We start from the raw sequence: 16157 nt of genomic DNA, 5'->3' as shown, positions 1-16157 counted from the left end.
GATAAGGGGCATATTTTATTTTTGGGCTTGATCTTTTATACTATGCCGAATTTTGTTTTGGATTGTAGATCTGGGCCATGGCCTTGTAATGACTCTTGGGTTTCTTTATTGAATAAATAAAATGGTCGATAGCTAGAAAATTCAGCTAAAAAAAAGATAAAAGAATAGTCAGTGTAAGCAAAAGGTTAAAGAGATGATTTATTTTGCCTATTATTACAAATCAACTGTCAATTATATTTACTAGCCTTCCAATGATTAATAAATCTTATAATCCACCTGCAAAACTCCAGGCCGAGTTGATGTCCTAGTAGGATAAACTTTAATGTAAATGAGTCTAGGCTACATTTAAAGCGTGCTATGCCAATTGATTTTGAAGATTAAAATCTTAAATAAAAAGGATAGGAACAAAATTCAAACATGCAATGTTCATGTCATAAGTGATGAATAACGTTTCAAACACACTTCATCCAATTCTAAGTTCAAACGATCGTTAAACAATATAAAACCCAACAATTGAGTTTGGGTCGAACCCACAGGGAGCGACACGTGTTCAAATTCAATTAAGAAGTACAAATATGATATAGCTAGCTATAAGAATAGACATTATCGAAAAAGACATGAAATAAATTAAAAGGGTTGACACGAATGTTAGATGGGGGGTTTTAGGTTGCAATATCAACTACAATGCAGTCAAACAACGATAAAATAACAATAGGGAGAGGAATTCTCGGGATGTGATCGATTATAGGCAAAATTCGATATATGGGTAATTAAAACTACTAGTAAACAACTAAAAATTAGTAGGTAGGCTATACTATAAGAGAGATAGCTTTCTCTCGAACAACTATCCCGAATCAGGTGATTTCTTTCGAACATCAATAAGTATAGCAATGAAGAACAACACACGCCTTAATTCATGCACTCTCTCAATTTAGATGGATAGGATTGGGTTTAGGATTCACTCTCTCGAGTTGAACCCAGCTCAACCCAACACCTACAAACCATTAATCAATACCCTTGGTTCTAAAACCTCTCTCTCGAGCAAGCTAAGAACACAAAACTGCATTTGCAACTACAATTCATAAATTAAACCACAAATAATGATTAAACCCACTTCAATATAGCATTTAAACTAGTAATTAACAATACTCATAAACTAATTCAACCCATAATCACATGATCACACCCAAGAATTGGGGTTTTAGCCAAACATCATAAAAAGGTAAAAACAGATACCAAATTGATTAGCCATCAACTAGGTAAGAGTAATTAAGCCTTTACAATGCTTCAATTTACATAGAATTCGTAACCCACTTGCAAAATCTCCAAATTTAGTCTCAAAAAGCCTTCAAGTCTACAAGGAAACTATTTTAAAATGGTAGCAAGCTAAAATCTGGAAAAAAGAACTCCTAAACTTATAGTTCAAAATTCAATTTATAGTTGCCAAATATTAGCCATGAAGGGGCCATTAGGCGAGGTAAGTCGGGTTCGCCGAGTGGTTCGGTGAACCGCCCTTTTGCTTTCTTCTATCGCCTTTTTGCATTGGCTCTCAACATCCTCAAGTTCTGTAATTTTGGGCGATCAAAGTTGTCATTGCGGAACTAATCGGTGATTCACCGATTGCCCCTTTCTTGTCGCCGACTTGGTTTCGTCCCTTGGGGCTGGCACACTGGAACTTTAGGCGGACTGAAGCTACACTTGGCGACTCGCCGAGTGGTCTTGGTGATCATCAGGCTTGCCTTTCTCCACTTCTTCAGTTTGTTTTGTTTATTTTTGCTTGTTAGTGTCCTTACTTTGCTCCTCAATCCATATACCTGAAAATCAAGGCTTTAACATCAGTTTACGGCACAAAATAGGCATTTGAGGACACTAAATATATATAAACAAAGACCCAAATGAGTCTAAATCTCGGACTCATCAACACTCCCAACTTAAACTTTTGTTTGTCCTCATGTAAAACTCAAGATCAACATTTCAAAAAAGATGTCTCAAATAGTGTTGCATTAGACTCAACATGAATGCACACAACAAGGTTCAAATTACTCATGCAATGATCAGTTGTGCACTCAAAGATTCAAATTGTGACTCACTATCATCAAAGATGCTCAAGTTCACAATACTTGTTTCAAATGCAAGTTCAAGCTCAACAAAGGTATTCAAATGCCGTCACAACAAAGATGATTCCATGTTCACACAAAATTTCTTCAACAATTTAGAGTTTCGAAATCACAAACAACTTTCACACTCTCAAATATGAACACATGCATGACTTCACCCATAGGTTTGCTCTTATTTTCCAATTAACATTCGTTTCAGCTCACTCAAGATCACAAAGGTCTTTTCAAGGCTTGTAACGGGGCTGAGTGTCAAGGTATGGTCATTTAGGCTTAGTGGCTTCTACCTTCATAAAGTATGGTCTGAACATCACTTTCCTCTTTTTCTGTAACATTTCAATCATGCTCATAATCCACCCCATTATTCAACTTCATATGAACTACCGAATATCCCATTTCTTTTGCAATTTCCATTATTTTATTTCACAACTTTTTAATTTCTTTCTTTCTTTCTTCTTTTTCCTTTTCTCTTCTCTTTTCTTTTTTTTTTTACATGGAGAGGTTCCATCTGTTTCAAAACCATTACTCAAATGGGGATTTCTCACACTTCTTGACTTTCCTTCTCTTTTTACCACACCCCAAACTTAGGCTTTTGGCCTAAGTTGGCTATTCAAACAAATCACACTTCATGAAAGTTATGAGTGAATGGATAAATAGAGATCACAATTGTTCAAGTTTCTTCCAAGAAAAGAGTAAGGCTCAAGAGGGTTCACACATATCACAAGGTTGGCCACAAAAGAGGTATATTGTCAAATTGTTTTCACTCTTTAAAATTGTTGCCTAAGATCATTTCAAGTGCTTACATCACTCAATCAATCGGACCAATGGGGAAAATTCTAGGTATTATTACACACTGTTTGAAGTAATCTCATCACATAAGGCATTGGCACTAATATCAAACAAGACTCCACACTTTATAGCTAATGTGAAATGTTCATCACAAGAGACTCATTCGATAACCGTTTAGTCATAACGAGATGCTAAAAGTTCACACATTGTCTATGCAACTTCATTTGCCTCATCGTAGCCACACATTCATTTCGTTCAATTAAGAGCACTATTCGAGTCATTGGTATTGATAACAATCGACACTCAAATTCTCACAAGAACAGCCACAATCACACACAAAAGAGGTGGCAAAATTTTTAAAATTTGGTTCAAACCTATTTTCATTCAAAACAAGGGGCCACAAGCTCAAACATCCACAAGATCAGATCAAAACATATATATAGATCAACAAAAGCCCAATATTCACAAACATAACAAATCACAAGAGGTAGGTGTGGAAAAACCTCACCCCACCCACAAAAAGAAGCAGTTGTCCTCAAATGCAACTAAAGTAAAAATAATCAGTAAAAACAACAGAGAGGGATCTAAAAATATTATCCTGTCAGGCTAAGCCTGGGTGAAGTTTGCATCTTAGTCGCTCCTTCTGTTGGGCATCAGTGTCCGGGGTTACATTCTGGGGTTGGGAATTAGTGCCCAGTGTCTCATTAACATTAGCTCCACTGGAGCCAGCCATAAAGGTATCTCTCAAAGATGTCTGAACATGAAAATGTACCATAGCCTCCTCGAAATCAATCAGGCCTTTATAGATGGTCTCCTCCTGAACACCAAGTTGCTCCTCATCATTCTCAGCCTCAGAATCTACAATCGCGTCATCGGCTCTAACCTCATCACCGGTGGTAGCCGGAGGAACATCAGAACAAGCCTGAATATAAAAAATCAGAGACATATCAATGGACTTCAGTTGGTCCACATCTTTTCTCAACTCTGCAATTGCGGCTTTTAAGGTCGTCACCTCCTGAGTGGCTCCCTCACCTCTCTCACACACCTCTATTCTCGCCGTGAGGGCATCAATAGAATCTCTAAGAGGTGTCAATGCAGCGGTGAGAGCTCTCTCAATCATCTTGGGAACCGCAACCTCTAGTCGGAAGGCATACACATCAGCAGAATGGGCTAGGTGCCCCATCTTTAGCAACATGGCCTGGGTAGCGGGGGTCTGGATGCAGTAGTACCAGCTGCAAAACTAGGAGGTGGGGGAGCAGCAGAAAAACACAGAGTCTTAGAGGGGGCAAAACTAGAATTACTTGAAGACTCAGTAGCCGGAGTAGGTAATACTACCTTTGCAGGTAATGTCTCAATATCAATCGTCGGGGACGTGTCCATCGAAGCTACTCTCCTTCTCTCAGCCTCATCCTTAAAGTACACCGCCTCAATACGTCAGATGTCAATAAATGAGGTGGGAGTCACTTCCATATTTGTCCTCTAATCTCGCGGAACACGGGCCCGTCTGCACAGCTCAGTGATCAACACTAGAAATGGGAGAGATGTCTAGCGTTGCCTAGCCCTCATGGCCATTTTCTGCCCAATGATTGCACCTAAGTTGATTCTCTTCCCAGCAATAATGGATCCAAGACAGCTCGCATATGTATGGCAGAGGATAGATTCGTTCTGGGATGGCATGATTGTGCTACTAATAAATACAAACCAGTACCTTGCTGCCACATTGAGGTCCTTCTTCATTGGTACTCCTGCCTTAATCCACCCAGGAGTATTGTCAGAAAGGAAAGAGGCCAGCCAACATTTCATATCCTCCAATGTCGTTTTCTTGATCATACTCTGGTAGTCATCTGTGAAGTTGTAAGTGCATTCCAAGACGACATTTATATCATCACTATCACATTTTACCTTTTCCCCCCGGACAACCACATAATCCACTGGTTTAAGGGTACTGGTCTTCCTCTTCCCTTGTGGTACCAAAGCACCATAGGTTGAGTATATTTCCCAGACCCAATTAGGAATGTAGGGACCCCGGGGTTTAGTGAAAAGTTGGAATTTGTGGGACTTAAGGGTGCTCCATATCTCTGGATATCTGTCCACCACACCATCTGTGGACAACATCTTCTCCTCATTGATAGTCCTCAGTCTCTCGGCCTTTAGTATGTGAAGAGACTGGGGAAGAGGACCTTGTGTTGGTGGTGCTGGAACCACAGTCGTGCTGGAACTGGAGAAGGAGGAAGAGGAGGCACACGGATCCTAGACGAATCATAAATACCCTTGGAGCGAATATCTGCTCTCCGGGCAAGTAGAAGCTGGTCATCATCAGGCTCAGAGATGAGAGCCTGAGAATCCTGGATTCTCCCTCATTGTCTGATGAGATGAGGTGAGATGAGTCTCATAGACTCCCTCATTGTCAGAGCTAACCTCTGGTGACTCCACCACGAGCGCCTTGCCCTTTCCTTTCCCTTTTCCTCCCTAGGTAGGGACTTTAGCTGTCTTTGCCTTGGATGCAACTGCATTCTTATTTATGTGATTCATTTTGCTCGATTGCGAGGCAGCATGTCTCTTCCTGACACTTTGGGTCTAGTCATTTATGCAAGACACATAGAAACATGTTAGAAATTATCCAAGGAAAATGAAGAAAGTGAGTTGCAGAAAGACTCGCTGAACCAGTCGCCAAGTCATTAGGCAAGCCAGATAGGACTCGCCGAAAGTACCAGCTTGAAAATTTTTCAGAATCAAGACAGTTCAGCGATGTTCAGGGCCACTCGATGAATTGCCGACACCGATCGGTGAGCTAGGTTTAGCCCGCCAAAAGTTACAGTGTATTTTAAGGGTTACGGGTGCAGAAAGGGCGATCAAGAAGACCTTTCGGTGAGCTTAAGCATCTCGTCGGGAGTTACAGAAGAAAATCAACCAAAATTTTAATTAGAGGATCTGAGGGTGATTCAGCAAATCGCCGAACCACTCGGCGAACTTGACGTAGCTTGCCAAACGACCCAACGTGCCAATTTTCAACCCAACACTTCAAAATCAATCCCGCAGCCCTCGAATTCAAAATCAAAAACCAACACTTTTCAATTAGAGATAGACCCATACGACCTATGCCCTCGAGGTACTCAGACTTCCTCTGATTTGGCCAAAATTGACCATTTGATGACTTTTACCCTTAAGAATGACGTCAAACGCTCCATCATTGGGCAAATTACGTCATTTAGCACAATTTGAGGTTACTTAAACTTCACCCCACTAGACCCAACACAAATAAACCGCAACCTAACAATATATAACCAATTTCATCAAACAAGACACGGGAATCGAATAATTTTAAGCTTTTAGGAGCACATTTCAATTCAAAACGAGCAAACCAACATATTGAACACGATTATACTCACTACCCAACACACATTTACCTATTGCATTCAAGTTCAACCACAAACTTAGATTACGAGGTTCGGAAAACCAATCTTTATGTCAAATATCAAAGTTGAAAAGCTAAGCGGCAAAGTTCTCAAATTTTGAGCACGAAATCACACAAAAATACGGTAAAACACAAAACTAAGGAAGATTAACTAATGGGTGAGAGGGTATGAGAGTTGAAAATGAGAGAATATGAAAGATTTTGAAGTTTTAAACTGTTTGGCCTTTAGAACCTTTCAGTTCGCAGCACCATCAGTGGAGTAAGTCGAGCTCGCTAACCCAATCGATGATGCGCCGAGTGGTACTTTACATCACCGAGTTTTACAGGACTCCCAGATATTTGGAGGTTCAAACGACGGACAAAATTGGGGCTCATCGACCTGTTTGGCGAGTCGTCGATTAATTATTTAGCTCGCCAAATTTTACAGGCTCCCCTTCAAGCTTGGTGGTTCTAACAGCGGTCCATATCGGGGCTCACCGACCTGTTCGGTGGGTCGCCGAGTGGACTTTTGGTAGCCAAAATTCCCATTTTCCAACACTTCTCACTTTTCAACCTGCACAATCAATACCCGTTATTCAAAATTAAAACCAAAGCAGTAAAAACTTTGGTTACCTCCCAAGAAGCGCCTTAGTTAACTTCGTGGCATGACGAGGATACCAAATCAAGCTTCATTTTTAGGGTTTGCCATTGTGTCACTAGGCAACCCCCCTTTTTTGTCTTGGATTCAAATGCGAAGAAATTTGTCCCATTTGGGTCTCCAACTGCTTAATAGAGGTTGAGTGAGAGGTCACCGTCTAATTTAGAGTTGAGACATCCTCTTTCATCTCTTTCAACACTTTATCTGACCCTTTAACTTTATTGAGAATGAGTGAGAGCATACCTTCTGTACGACTACCTTCAGATTCCATGGGCTTTTGACGCTCATGGGGATGGACATACCTATCTTTGTCACCCTCCCTTTCCTTCCAAGTGGCGTTATGATCACGCCAATCTCTGTCTCGATCTCTCTAGCCCTCATCTATATTCCATCATTAATTTCTACTAGATCTTGGGTAGTTTGCACGATAACCTTCTCTTTGATTGGCTAGGAAGTTCACTTTCTCATTGTACAATGTTTCAAATTATGCTTCATCGAGGTTTATTCCACCAACACCCATAACATTAACACTCTTTGTATCAACACCCATGACATTTTTAGCCAAGATGTCTAGTTGGGTCATCATTTTGGCCATGTTTTGGTCTTTCTCTTGATCTTTTTCGATCTGCTCTTTTGTCATTCTAAAATTAAGAGGAGAGACTTGGTCTTCACGAGTGTACCATGCCCTATTGATCTTGGTCATGCAATCAAGGAGTTGAGACGCTACTTCATAGGGTTGTTGCATTATACAATTGGGAACAAGTTGATCAGCAAATCATTTGCTTACCGAGTCAAGGCTCCTATAGAAGTATTACAGCAACACATTATTTGGAAGTACATGAGTTGGGCATTACAGCACCAACTTCTTAAATCTTAGCCATGTCTCATAGATTGGCTCACCTTACAAGCGTTTAAAACCTTAGATATTATCCCTGAGTATCATCATCTTTGATGGGGGAAAGAATCTCACTTGGAATATTGTGATCAGCTCATCCCAAGAGGTAATGGAGTCTCTTAGTAACTCCGATAACCATTTGGTAGCTTCACCCATCTAAGAGAATGGGAACAACCTGATACAAACTGATTCTTGCGATATGTTCTTAAATGAGAATAGACCACAAACATCCATGAAGTTTTGAATATATTCATGTGGATCCTCATGAGCCAGCCTCCCAAATAAACCTTTCAATTGTAGGAGCTGAAGCAGTTTGCTAGTAATGTGAAAAACAACGTTTCCTTCAATTAGAGGTAGACGTATTGCTCCCACACCACCCAATGGAATTGGGTCATTGGCATTTGGGTCATTTACATCATTGAGGTTTTCAACATCATCTTGGTGGCTCACTTGGATACCATTACTTTCGTTAACGCTCATCTCCTCATCTATTTAACACAAGCAACACAAAACCCAAAACTAAAATAAGTAGATTCAACTACAACCAACAAGATCACAATTTAACTTTACTAAAATAATTTTAAACAACACCAATCCCCGACAGTGGTGCCATTTTGATGAATAATGCTTCAAATACACTTCATCCAATTCTAAGTGCAAACAATCGTTAAGCAATATAAAACCCAACAAATGAGTTGGGGTCGAACCCACAGGGAGAAGTATGTGTTCAAATTCAATTAAGAAGTACAAATGTGATCTAGCTAGCTATAGGAATAGACATTATCGAAAAAGACATGAAATAAATTAAAAGGGCTGACACGAATGTCAGATGGGGGGTTTTGGTTTGAAATTATCAACTACAATACAGTAAAACAACGATAAAATAACAATACGGAGAGAAATTCTCAGGATATGATCGATTATAGGCAAATTTCGATATATGGGTAATTGAAACTACTAGTGAACAACTAAAAATCAATGGGTAGGCTAAACTATAAGGGAGATAGCTTTCTCTCGAACAACTATCCCGAATCAGGTGATTTCTTTCGAACATCAACAAGCATAGCAATGAAGAATAACCCACACCTTAATTCATCCACTCTCTCGAGCTACATGGATAGGATTGGGTTTAGGATTTACTCTCTCAAGCTGAACCCAACTCAACCCAACACCTACAAACCATTAATCAATACCTTTGGTTCTAAAACCTCTCTCTCGAGCAAGGTAAGAACACAAAATTAGAACTGCATTTGCAACTACAATTCATAAATCAAACCACAACTAATGATTAAACCCACTTCAATATAGAATTTAAACTAGTAATTAATAATATCCATAAACTGATTCAACCCATAATCACATGATCACACCCCAAGAATTGGGGTTTTAGCCAAACATCATAAAAAGGTAAAAATGGTTACCAAATCGATTAGCCATCAACTGGGTGAGAGTAATTAAGCCTTTACAATGCTCCAATTTGCAGAAAATTTGTAACTCACTTGCAAAATCTCCAAATTTAGTCTCAAAAAGCCTTCAAATCTACAAGGAAACTATTCTAAAATGGTAGCAAGCTAAAATCTAGAAAAAAAAGAATTCCTAAATATACAGTTCAAAATTAAATTTATAGTTGCGAAAAATTAGCCACAAAGGGGCCATTAGGCGAGGTAAGTAGGGTTCGCCGAGTGGTTCAGCGAACCGCCCTTTGATTTCTTCTATCGCCTTTTTTCATTAGCTTTCAACATCCTCAAGTTCTGTAACTTTGGGCAATTAATCCTGTCATCGTGGAACTGATCGACGATTCGCCGATTGCCCTTTTCCTGTCGCCGACTTGGTTTCTTCCCTCAGGGCTGACACATTGGAACTTTAGGCGGACTGAAGAGCCACTCGGTGAGTTGTCGAGTGGTCTTGGCGATCATCAGTCACGCCTTTCTCCACTTCTTCAGTTTGTTTTGTTCCTTTTTGCATGTTAGTGTCCTTACTTTGCTCCTCAATCCATATACCTGAAAATCAAGGCTTTAACATCAGTTTACGACACAAATTAGGCATTTGAGGACACTAAATCTATCTAAACAAAGCCCCAAATGAGTCCAAATCTCGGACTCATCAATAAGCTTGATGAGTTGATCAATTCTTCTACCCCATTTCTCCCCTTTCTCCTTCTCCTTCGAAAACCAAGGTTCAACTTTCCTGTCATAAATTATCAAGATAATTATAGTATGGAAACAATTGTTTAGGAAAAATTCCAAGACACAACAAATAATAAGACCACAAAGGAGGTTCAAATGATTAAAAATAGGGAAATTTTCAAAAATGGCTATAGTTTGAACTTAATTAGAGATCTATAGCTATAATTTGCTTAATTACGAATTATAGCTGCATGTTAGGGGGAGGAGAGAGGTAAGCGAGACTAGGAGAGGGAGGAGAGATGAGAGCGGGATCTGGGAGAGAGATGAGAGATGTTGAATACATGTTGTATTCCTTGTGTTAGGTTGTATCACAAATACAATTGATACAACTGATTTGTATCAAAATATTTTAGGAGGAAAGAGGTGAGCGAGATCGAGAGAGGATGAATACATGTTGTATTTCTTGTATCACGAATATAATTGATACAAAACACAAATACAGTTGATACAAATATAAATATAATTGTATGAATACAATTGATTTGTATCATATATAGAATATAATTGTATCGATTGTATTAACGAACATAATTTGTGTCAACGAATACAATTGTCATAATAGAATTGATATAGAATACATATACAGTTGATACATAATACAAAATACAGTTGATATGAAATACAAATGCATTTGATGCATAATACAAAATACAATTGTCATATTTATGTTGAATGCATGTTTTTTAGGTTGGAGAGAAAGAGGGGCGAGAGAGAGATGAGAGAGGGGGGAGGGAGGGGAAAGAAATTTACTATAAAACCCTACAAAATATAATTTTTTAAACTAAAATGGCTTATCATATCACGTATTTGCCTTGTTATGGAATTTTCCCTTAAAAATAATAAAAATGAAAAAATCTCAATAAAATAATGATCATAATATAGTTATAGACTTATAGTAACCATATTCAATTACATATATTTTGATCATTTTCAAACCCCTCATATTCTTTCCAAGTCTCCATAATTTAATCATTTTAATATAAAATAAAATAAAATACTATAAATTGGAGACATTTTGTGAAATTAAATGATAATTATTTATGTGAAAAAAGAAAGAGATAATTTACAAGTTTTTGTCGTGATGGTCAACACAAATTAATATCCACACGCGGAAGACATGTGTTGACAATAAATACCAAAAGAACCGCTTGAATATATATATCAGTCTACATATTACACTTCTCTGTCCAAAATCAATAAGTTTTCCAGCAAATTCCAAGCAAAAGGTAATCATTTTTTCTGTGTTTTTTTCTCCTGCTCTGCACTCTTTTACCTTCTTGATCGGATTTAGATCAACCCCATTTTGTGTTTTGAAATAAAATTGAAGTCTGAATATAAAGTTGTCTGCTTTGCAGATCAGTCTTGAATCTTGATTTCCCAAAATGTCATATTTTACCTTTTTTTGTACTTATCAATTGATCTGATCAGATCCTTAGTTTCTATGGTTCTTGATTCATCTGAATGTGTTTGAATATCTGTTTTGACTGTCAGATTTGTATGTATGCTTTTAGTTGACTTGTTTATGATGCAAGAATTTGCTCAAGTACTCAATCTTGTGAGCAAAGATTAAAGCTTTGTGTTTTCTAATTATAACATTACTTGTTAGAGAATAGAAATCTGCCAACAGGTATGGGTAACTTTGGTACCTCTGTCTGCCAAAACTAGGACAGATCACCTAGTGTTTTTTTTTGTTTCCGCTGGGATTTGAACATAATTGACCTGTTCTCTATTGGTTGTATTAGGGTTTCAAAGGAGTTTATAATGGTCTTTAGCTGTTCCATTTTATGTCTTAAGATTTGATTTTGGGTTGGATGTGTGGTTTCTTGATTGTAGTATCAAGAGTTAACTATTGATAATCCCATTTTCACTTAATTCTACCATATTTGTTCTATGGCTTTGATCTTGTTTTTCCCCACTCAGCTCATCCCATCAAGCTACCTGAACCAGGGAAATTCACGGGGCGGCCTGTTTTGACACCGCCTTTTAACTTGTACCCGCCATTTTAAACTTTTTGCCCATATAACACTTCAGACATGTGGTGTCTGTAGTTAAGTCTTGACAAAATCAAATGACACTATGTCTGAAATATAAAAGTTTTTGTGGACTTCAGTCATTTTTGCCTTACTTCAGCCCTTTTTATCAGAACTTTATGCACATTTAGCTGAAGTTCAAGCAAAAATGGCTGAAGTCCGCGACAAAATTGGTAGAAGTTCAAGCAAAAATGACGGACACAATATCTTAAGTTTAGACTTTGTATTGAAGTTAACCCGAAGTGAGTACACGTGCAAAAAAGTTTAAAAAGAGGTTACAAGTTAAATGTCGGCAACAAAATTGGGTATCCGTGCACTTTACCCCTAGAACTATCAAGTTACCATTTTTTCTCAAGGCACACTCGCGGTTCGTTGAGCCACCTCCCCTAGAAAAAAGCAAAAAAATAAAAGGAAAGAAACTTCCAGGTTCACCTTTAAACCTTGGAATCTTGGCGTAGAGGGCCAACTCAGTTGGCGGGCACCCTACCTTTCACATGTTAGGAAAGATATTTATATCACATTGGTCGCATTTAGATCGAATCTCAGTCTTCAGCCTTTGAGGTGCATTACTTTGCAAAAAGAGAAGAAGAAAAGAACTAAATTACAATGTAGAGCATTCTAGAGAAAGAGGTCCTAGCTACTCTGGCTAATGTCATAGTGGCCCTTGGCTATTCTACCAACTGTCTGAAGTTTTAGATTAAATACTCAGTTTCTCACTACTGGCTCTGGTAGTTGCGCAAGCAGTACACTTTTTGTCATCCACAGCATTTGTATGACAAATTTATTTAAGTATGATTTGAAGGTGTATTATTTAAGTGCAGTATAATATTGAAATGCTTCCCGTTATTTCTGTAGCAATCCTCTAGAAGCAATATAAACATACTTTCTGATTGTGGTGCACAGTTATGTAACATGTTGAACTCCAAGTTGTTGCTTGCTAGTGTATTTGTGTCTTGAATACCTGTTGTTAGTCTACTATGTAAATCATTGAATATTCTTTCTTTTGCTTCCAAGGTATGTCGTCTTCGGAAAATCCAGAGATTGTCGAAAGGGTTTTCAAGGACAAGGACAAGGACAAGGAGGAAAACGATGACAAGAAAGATGAGCAAAAGGGTGGTTTTATTGAAAAAGTTAAGGACTTCATCCATGATATTGGTGAGAAAATTGAGGAAACAATAGGTTTTGGAAAACCAACTGCAGATGTCTCTGGAATTCATATTCCTCATATCAATCTTGAAAAGGCTGAAATAGTTGTTGATGTGCTTGTGAAGAACCCGAACCCCATCCCAATTCCTCTCATTGACATAAACTACTTAATTGAGAGTGATGGAAGGAAACTGCTTTCTGGATTGATCCCTGACGCTGGAACGATCCATGCACATGGTTCAGAGACCGTCAAAATACCACTTAATCTGGTTTATGATGACATCAAAACTACATACCACGATATAAAGCCGGGAAGCATCATTCCATATAAGATCAAGGTTGATCTCATAGTTGATGTGCCTGTTTTTGGTAGGATAACTATTCCTCTCGAGAAAACTGGAGAGATTCCTATACCTTACAAGCCAGACATTGATGTTGAGAAAATTCATTTCCAGAGGTTCTCTTTTGAGGAAACTGTAGCAGTTCTTAAGTTAAAGCTGGAAAATAAGAACGACTTTGATCTGGGGCTCAATAGCCTTGATTATGATCTTTGGCTCTCCGATGTGAATGTTGGTGGTGCAGAGCTTGAGAAATCAGCTACACTTGCAAAAAATGGAATCACCTATATCGATCTTCCAATAACCTTCAGGCCCAAGGACTTTGGCTCTGCTCTTTGGGACATGATCAGAGGGAGAGGTACTGGCTATTCCATGAAAGGTAACATAAATGTGGACACACCGTTTGGAGCAATGAAGTTGCCCATTAGCAAGGAGGGGGGTACAACCAGTCTCAAGAAAAACAAAGAAGATGGGGGAGACGATGATGAAGATGAGGTATGTTAGCTGTTCCACTTTAATAATCTCGAGTGTTGCTCATTTATTTCACTTATTTGATATTTCTCTGTTCTCCTAAGTTGGAATGGTCACCCCCTTTTCCAACCTGAGCATTCTGAAGTTTCGCTATCATTTAGCAAGTCTGTTCTGTAAATATGTGTATGTTATTGACTCAATAAATGCATATTTTGAAGGGACATGAAAAAACAAATGTCTCTCTATCTCTACTCATGAAGTAGGTGGGTAATTAAAATACTGAATTATATCAAGGGAGACTACAAGATGACAGATGCTTGATCATTGTATCTGGATATGTTGAATGATCCATGTTTGTAATAATTTAAATTCCTGCCTACATGTTTGTAATCTAGAGGTGTAACAGAAAAATATATCTACTATGAATTCTGAGAAGCTGTGCCTCTTGTGTGAATAATTTTGTGTTGTACAAAGAGAAGTTGTGCTATTCACTCATCAATTCAATTCTTCTGATAGATACATAGTCTACTCTGCAAAACAAAATGTCTCTGTGTGTGGTCTTATCTCGGTTATCTCTCATTTAAGCAAAGTTGCTGCACTCAGTTATCTATCTTTTAAATTTGAAAACATGTTCTTTTGGTCTCTAATTAGAAAATTCGTTGGGACTTGAAATGACAATTTATCAAAAGAAGTTGATTCATTCCAACTTCTGTATTTTACAATGTAATGTCATGTCACCGTGTTTACTCATCATGGTCCTTTAGTCACGTAGTTCCTTATTGCATCTGACTTTGCCTATCATCATGCATTTTATTTGCTGAATTTTGTTTCCTTAAGTACTGGCTGGGTGACTGTCCTCTCCTATGTATTTCAAGTTCAACTATTGGGTCATGTTAGTTATTAGTTATGCATAGATAAATGAATCTTAAATGGTCGGTATTTTCTCAAGTAGACTTAAACTCGAGGTTTGCTGCATTGAAGGCTAGAAAGTTTCTTGTAGTCACCAACCATCCAGTCTAAACCATGATGCTATCAAGCTATTGAATGTAGCTCTTTGCTAATCTTCACATCGGCTTGCAGCATAGTCTCGATACCAGAAACCTCTTGCTAGTCTACACTTTCTCTTGCGAAACTTAAATGTCTCTAGTGCATAGTTTTCGTATGTATATTCTCTCTTGTTCTCTGTGTTCCCTTTTATTCCCTTGGCTGTACAAACATGTAACAGTGATAACACTCTGCCCTTCCATTCACAGGATTGAAGTTGGAGATCAATTTCGCAAGAGCGACGAGCGTTATAGAGGAAATGCCATCTGCTGGTGGGGATTTTTAGACCCCGAAATAAATACAAACTTTTACTTGGATGTGAAATATGTCTCTACTTAGATGTGTCTCTGCCTGTGTAACTTATTGTGATGAATTGTTTGCTGTTTTTGTTGTGGTTGATATACTATATGGTAACTAGCTATTGACATTCTAATATTGTTGCATTTCTTATCTGTTGTGATTCCTATCTTATGACTAATGGTTTATGTTAATTAATACACAAAACAATTGTTCATTTAGTTCTGGTTATTCTTTCAGTCTCTAGTTACTTGGAAGAAGCTAAAATTTGAAGTCCAATGTGCTTTTGGAAAAAAGGACACTCTTGTGTATAGCCTAAAGTTTATGGATTGATTAAATGTCAGTATTACTCATAAACATGCCTTTAAATTTTTTCTTGGTTGATAGTTATGTCCTTTTAACTTTGGGTATAAGTAGGCATTTAAACGGTATAAAGTTGAACAAGTAGACATATATGTCTTAGGCGCATAATACATAAACATGATCCTTAACTTGACGTCAGCTGACAATTATGATTTTTAACTTTGGGTGTGCACAAGTAGGCACTTAAATTTGTACAAAATTGAACAAATGGACACATTTGTTCTACATGGTACTCTACATGATAATTTTGTGTCCTACGTGACGATCTACATGTATTATGCCATGTAAGATATGTGTGTCTAATTGTTCAATTTTATACAAGTTTAAGTGTCTATTTGTGCACACTAAAAGTTGGAGGGCATAGATGTCTGTTGAAGCCAAGTTAAGGGTCATGTTTATGTATTATGCATGTCTTATGTGATGTATCACACA

At 38.0% G+C, this 16157-nt stretch overlaps 1 protein-coding gene across 1 annotated transcript; it reads left to right on the top strand.

Annotated features, from left to right (window-relative positions):
* Positions 1–11113: 11113 nt before the first annotated feature.
* Positions 11114–15536, top strand: LOC125878203 (uncharacterized). The gene is made up of 3 exons (XM_049559401.1): positions 11114–11262; positions 13081–14045; positions 15275–15536. The coding sequence occupies exons 2-3, from the start codon at positions 13083–13085 to the stop codon at positions 15278–15280; spliced, it is 969 nt and encodes a 322-aa protein (XP_049415358.1). The 5' UTR covers positions 11114–11262; positions 13081–13082; the 3' UTR covers positions 15281–15536.
* The last annotated feature ends 621 nt before the right edge of the window (positions 15537–16157 follow it).

Source organism: Solanum stenotomum, chromosome 10 (assembly GCF_019186545.1).
Source record: "Solanum stenotomum isolate F172 chromosome 10, ASM1918654v1, whole genome shotgun sequence".
Lineage (NCBI taxonomy): Eukaryota > Viridiplantae > Streptophyta > Magnoliopsida > Solanales > Solanaceae > Solanum > Solanum stenotomum.
This window is presented reverse-complemented; position numbering and strand designations above follow the sequence as displayed.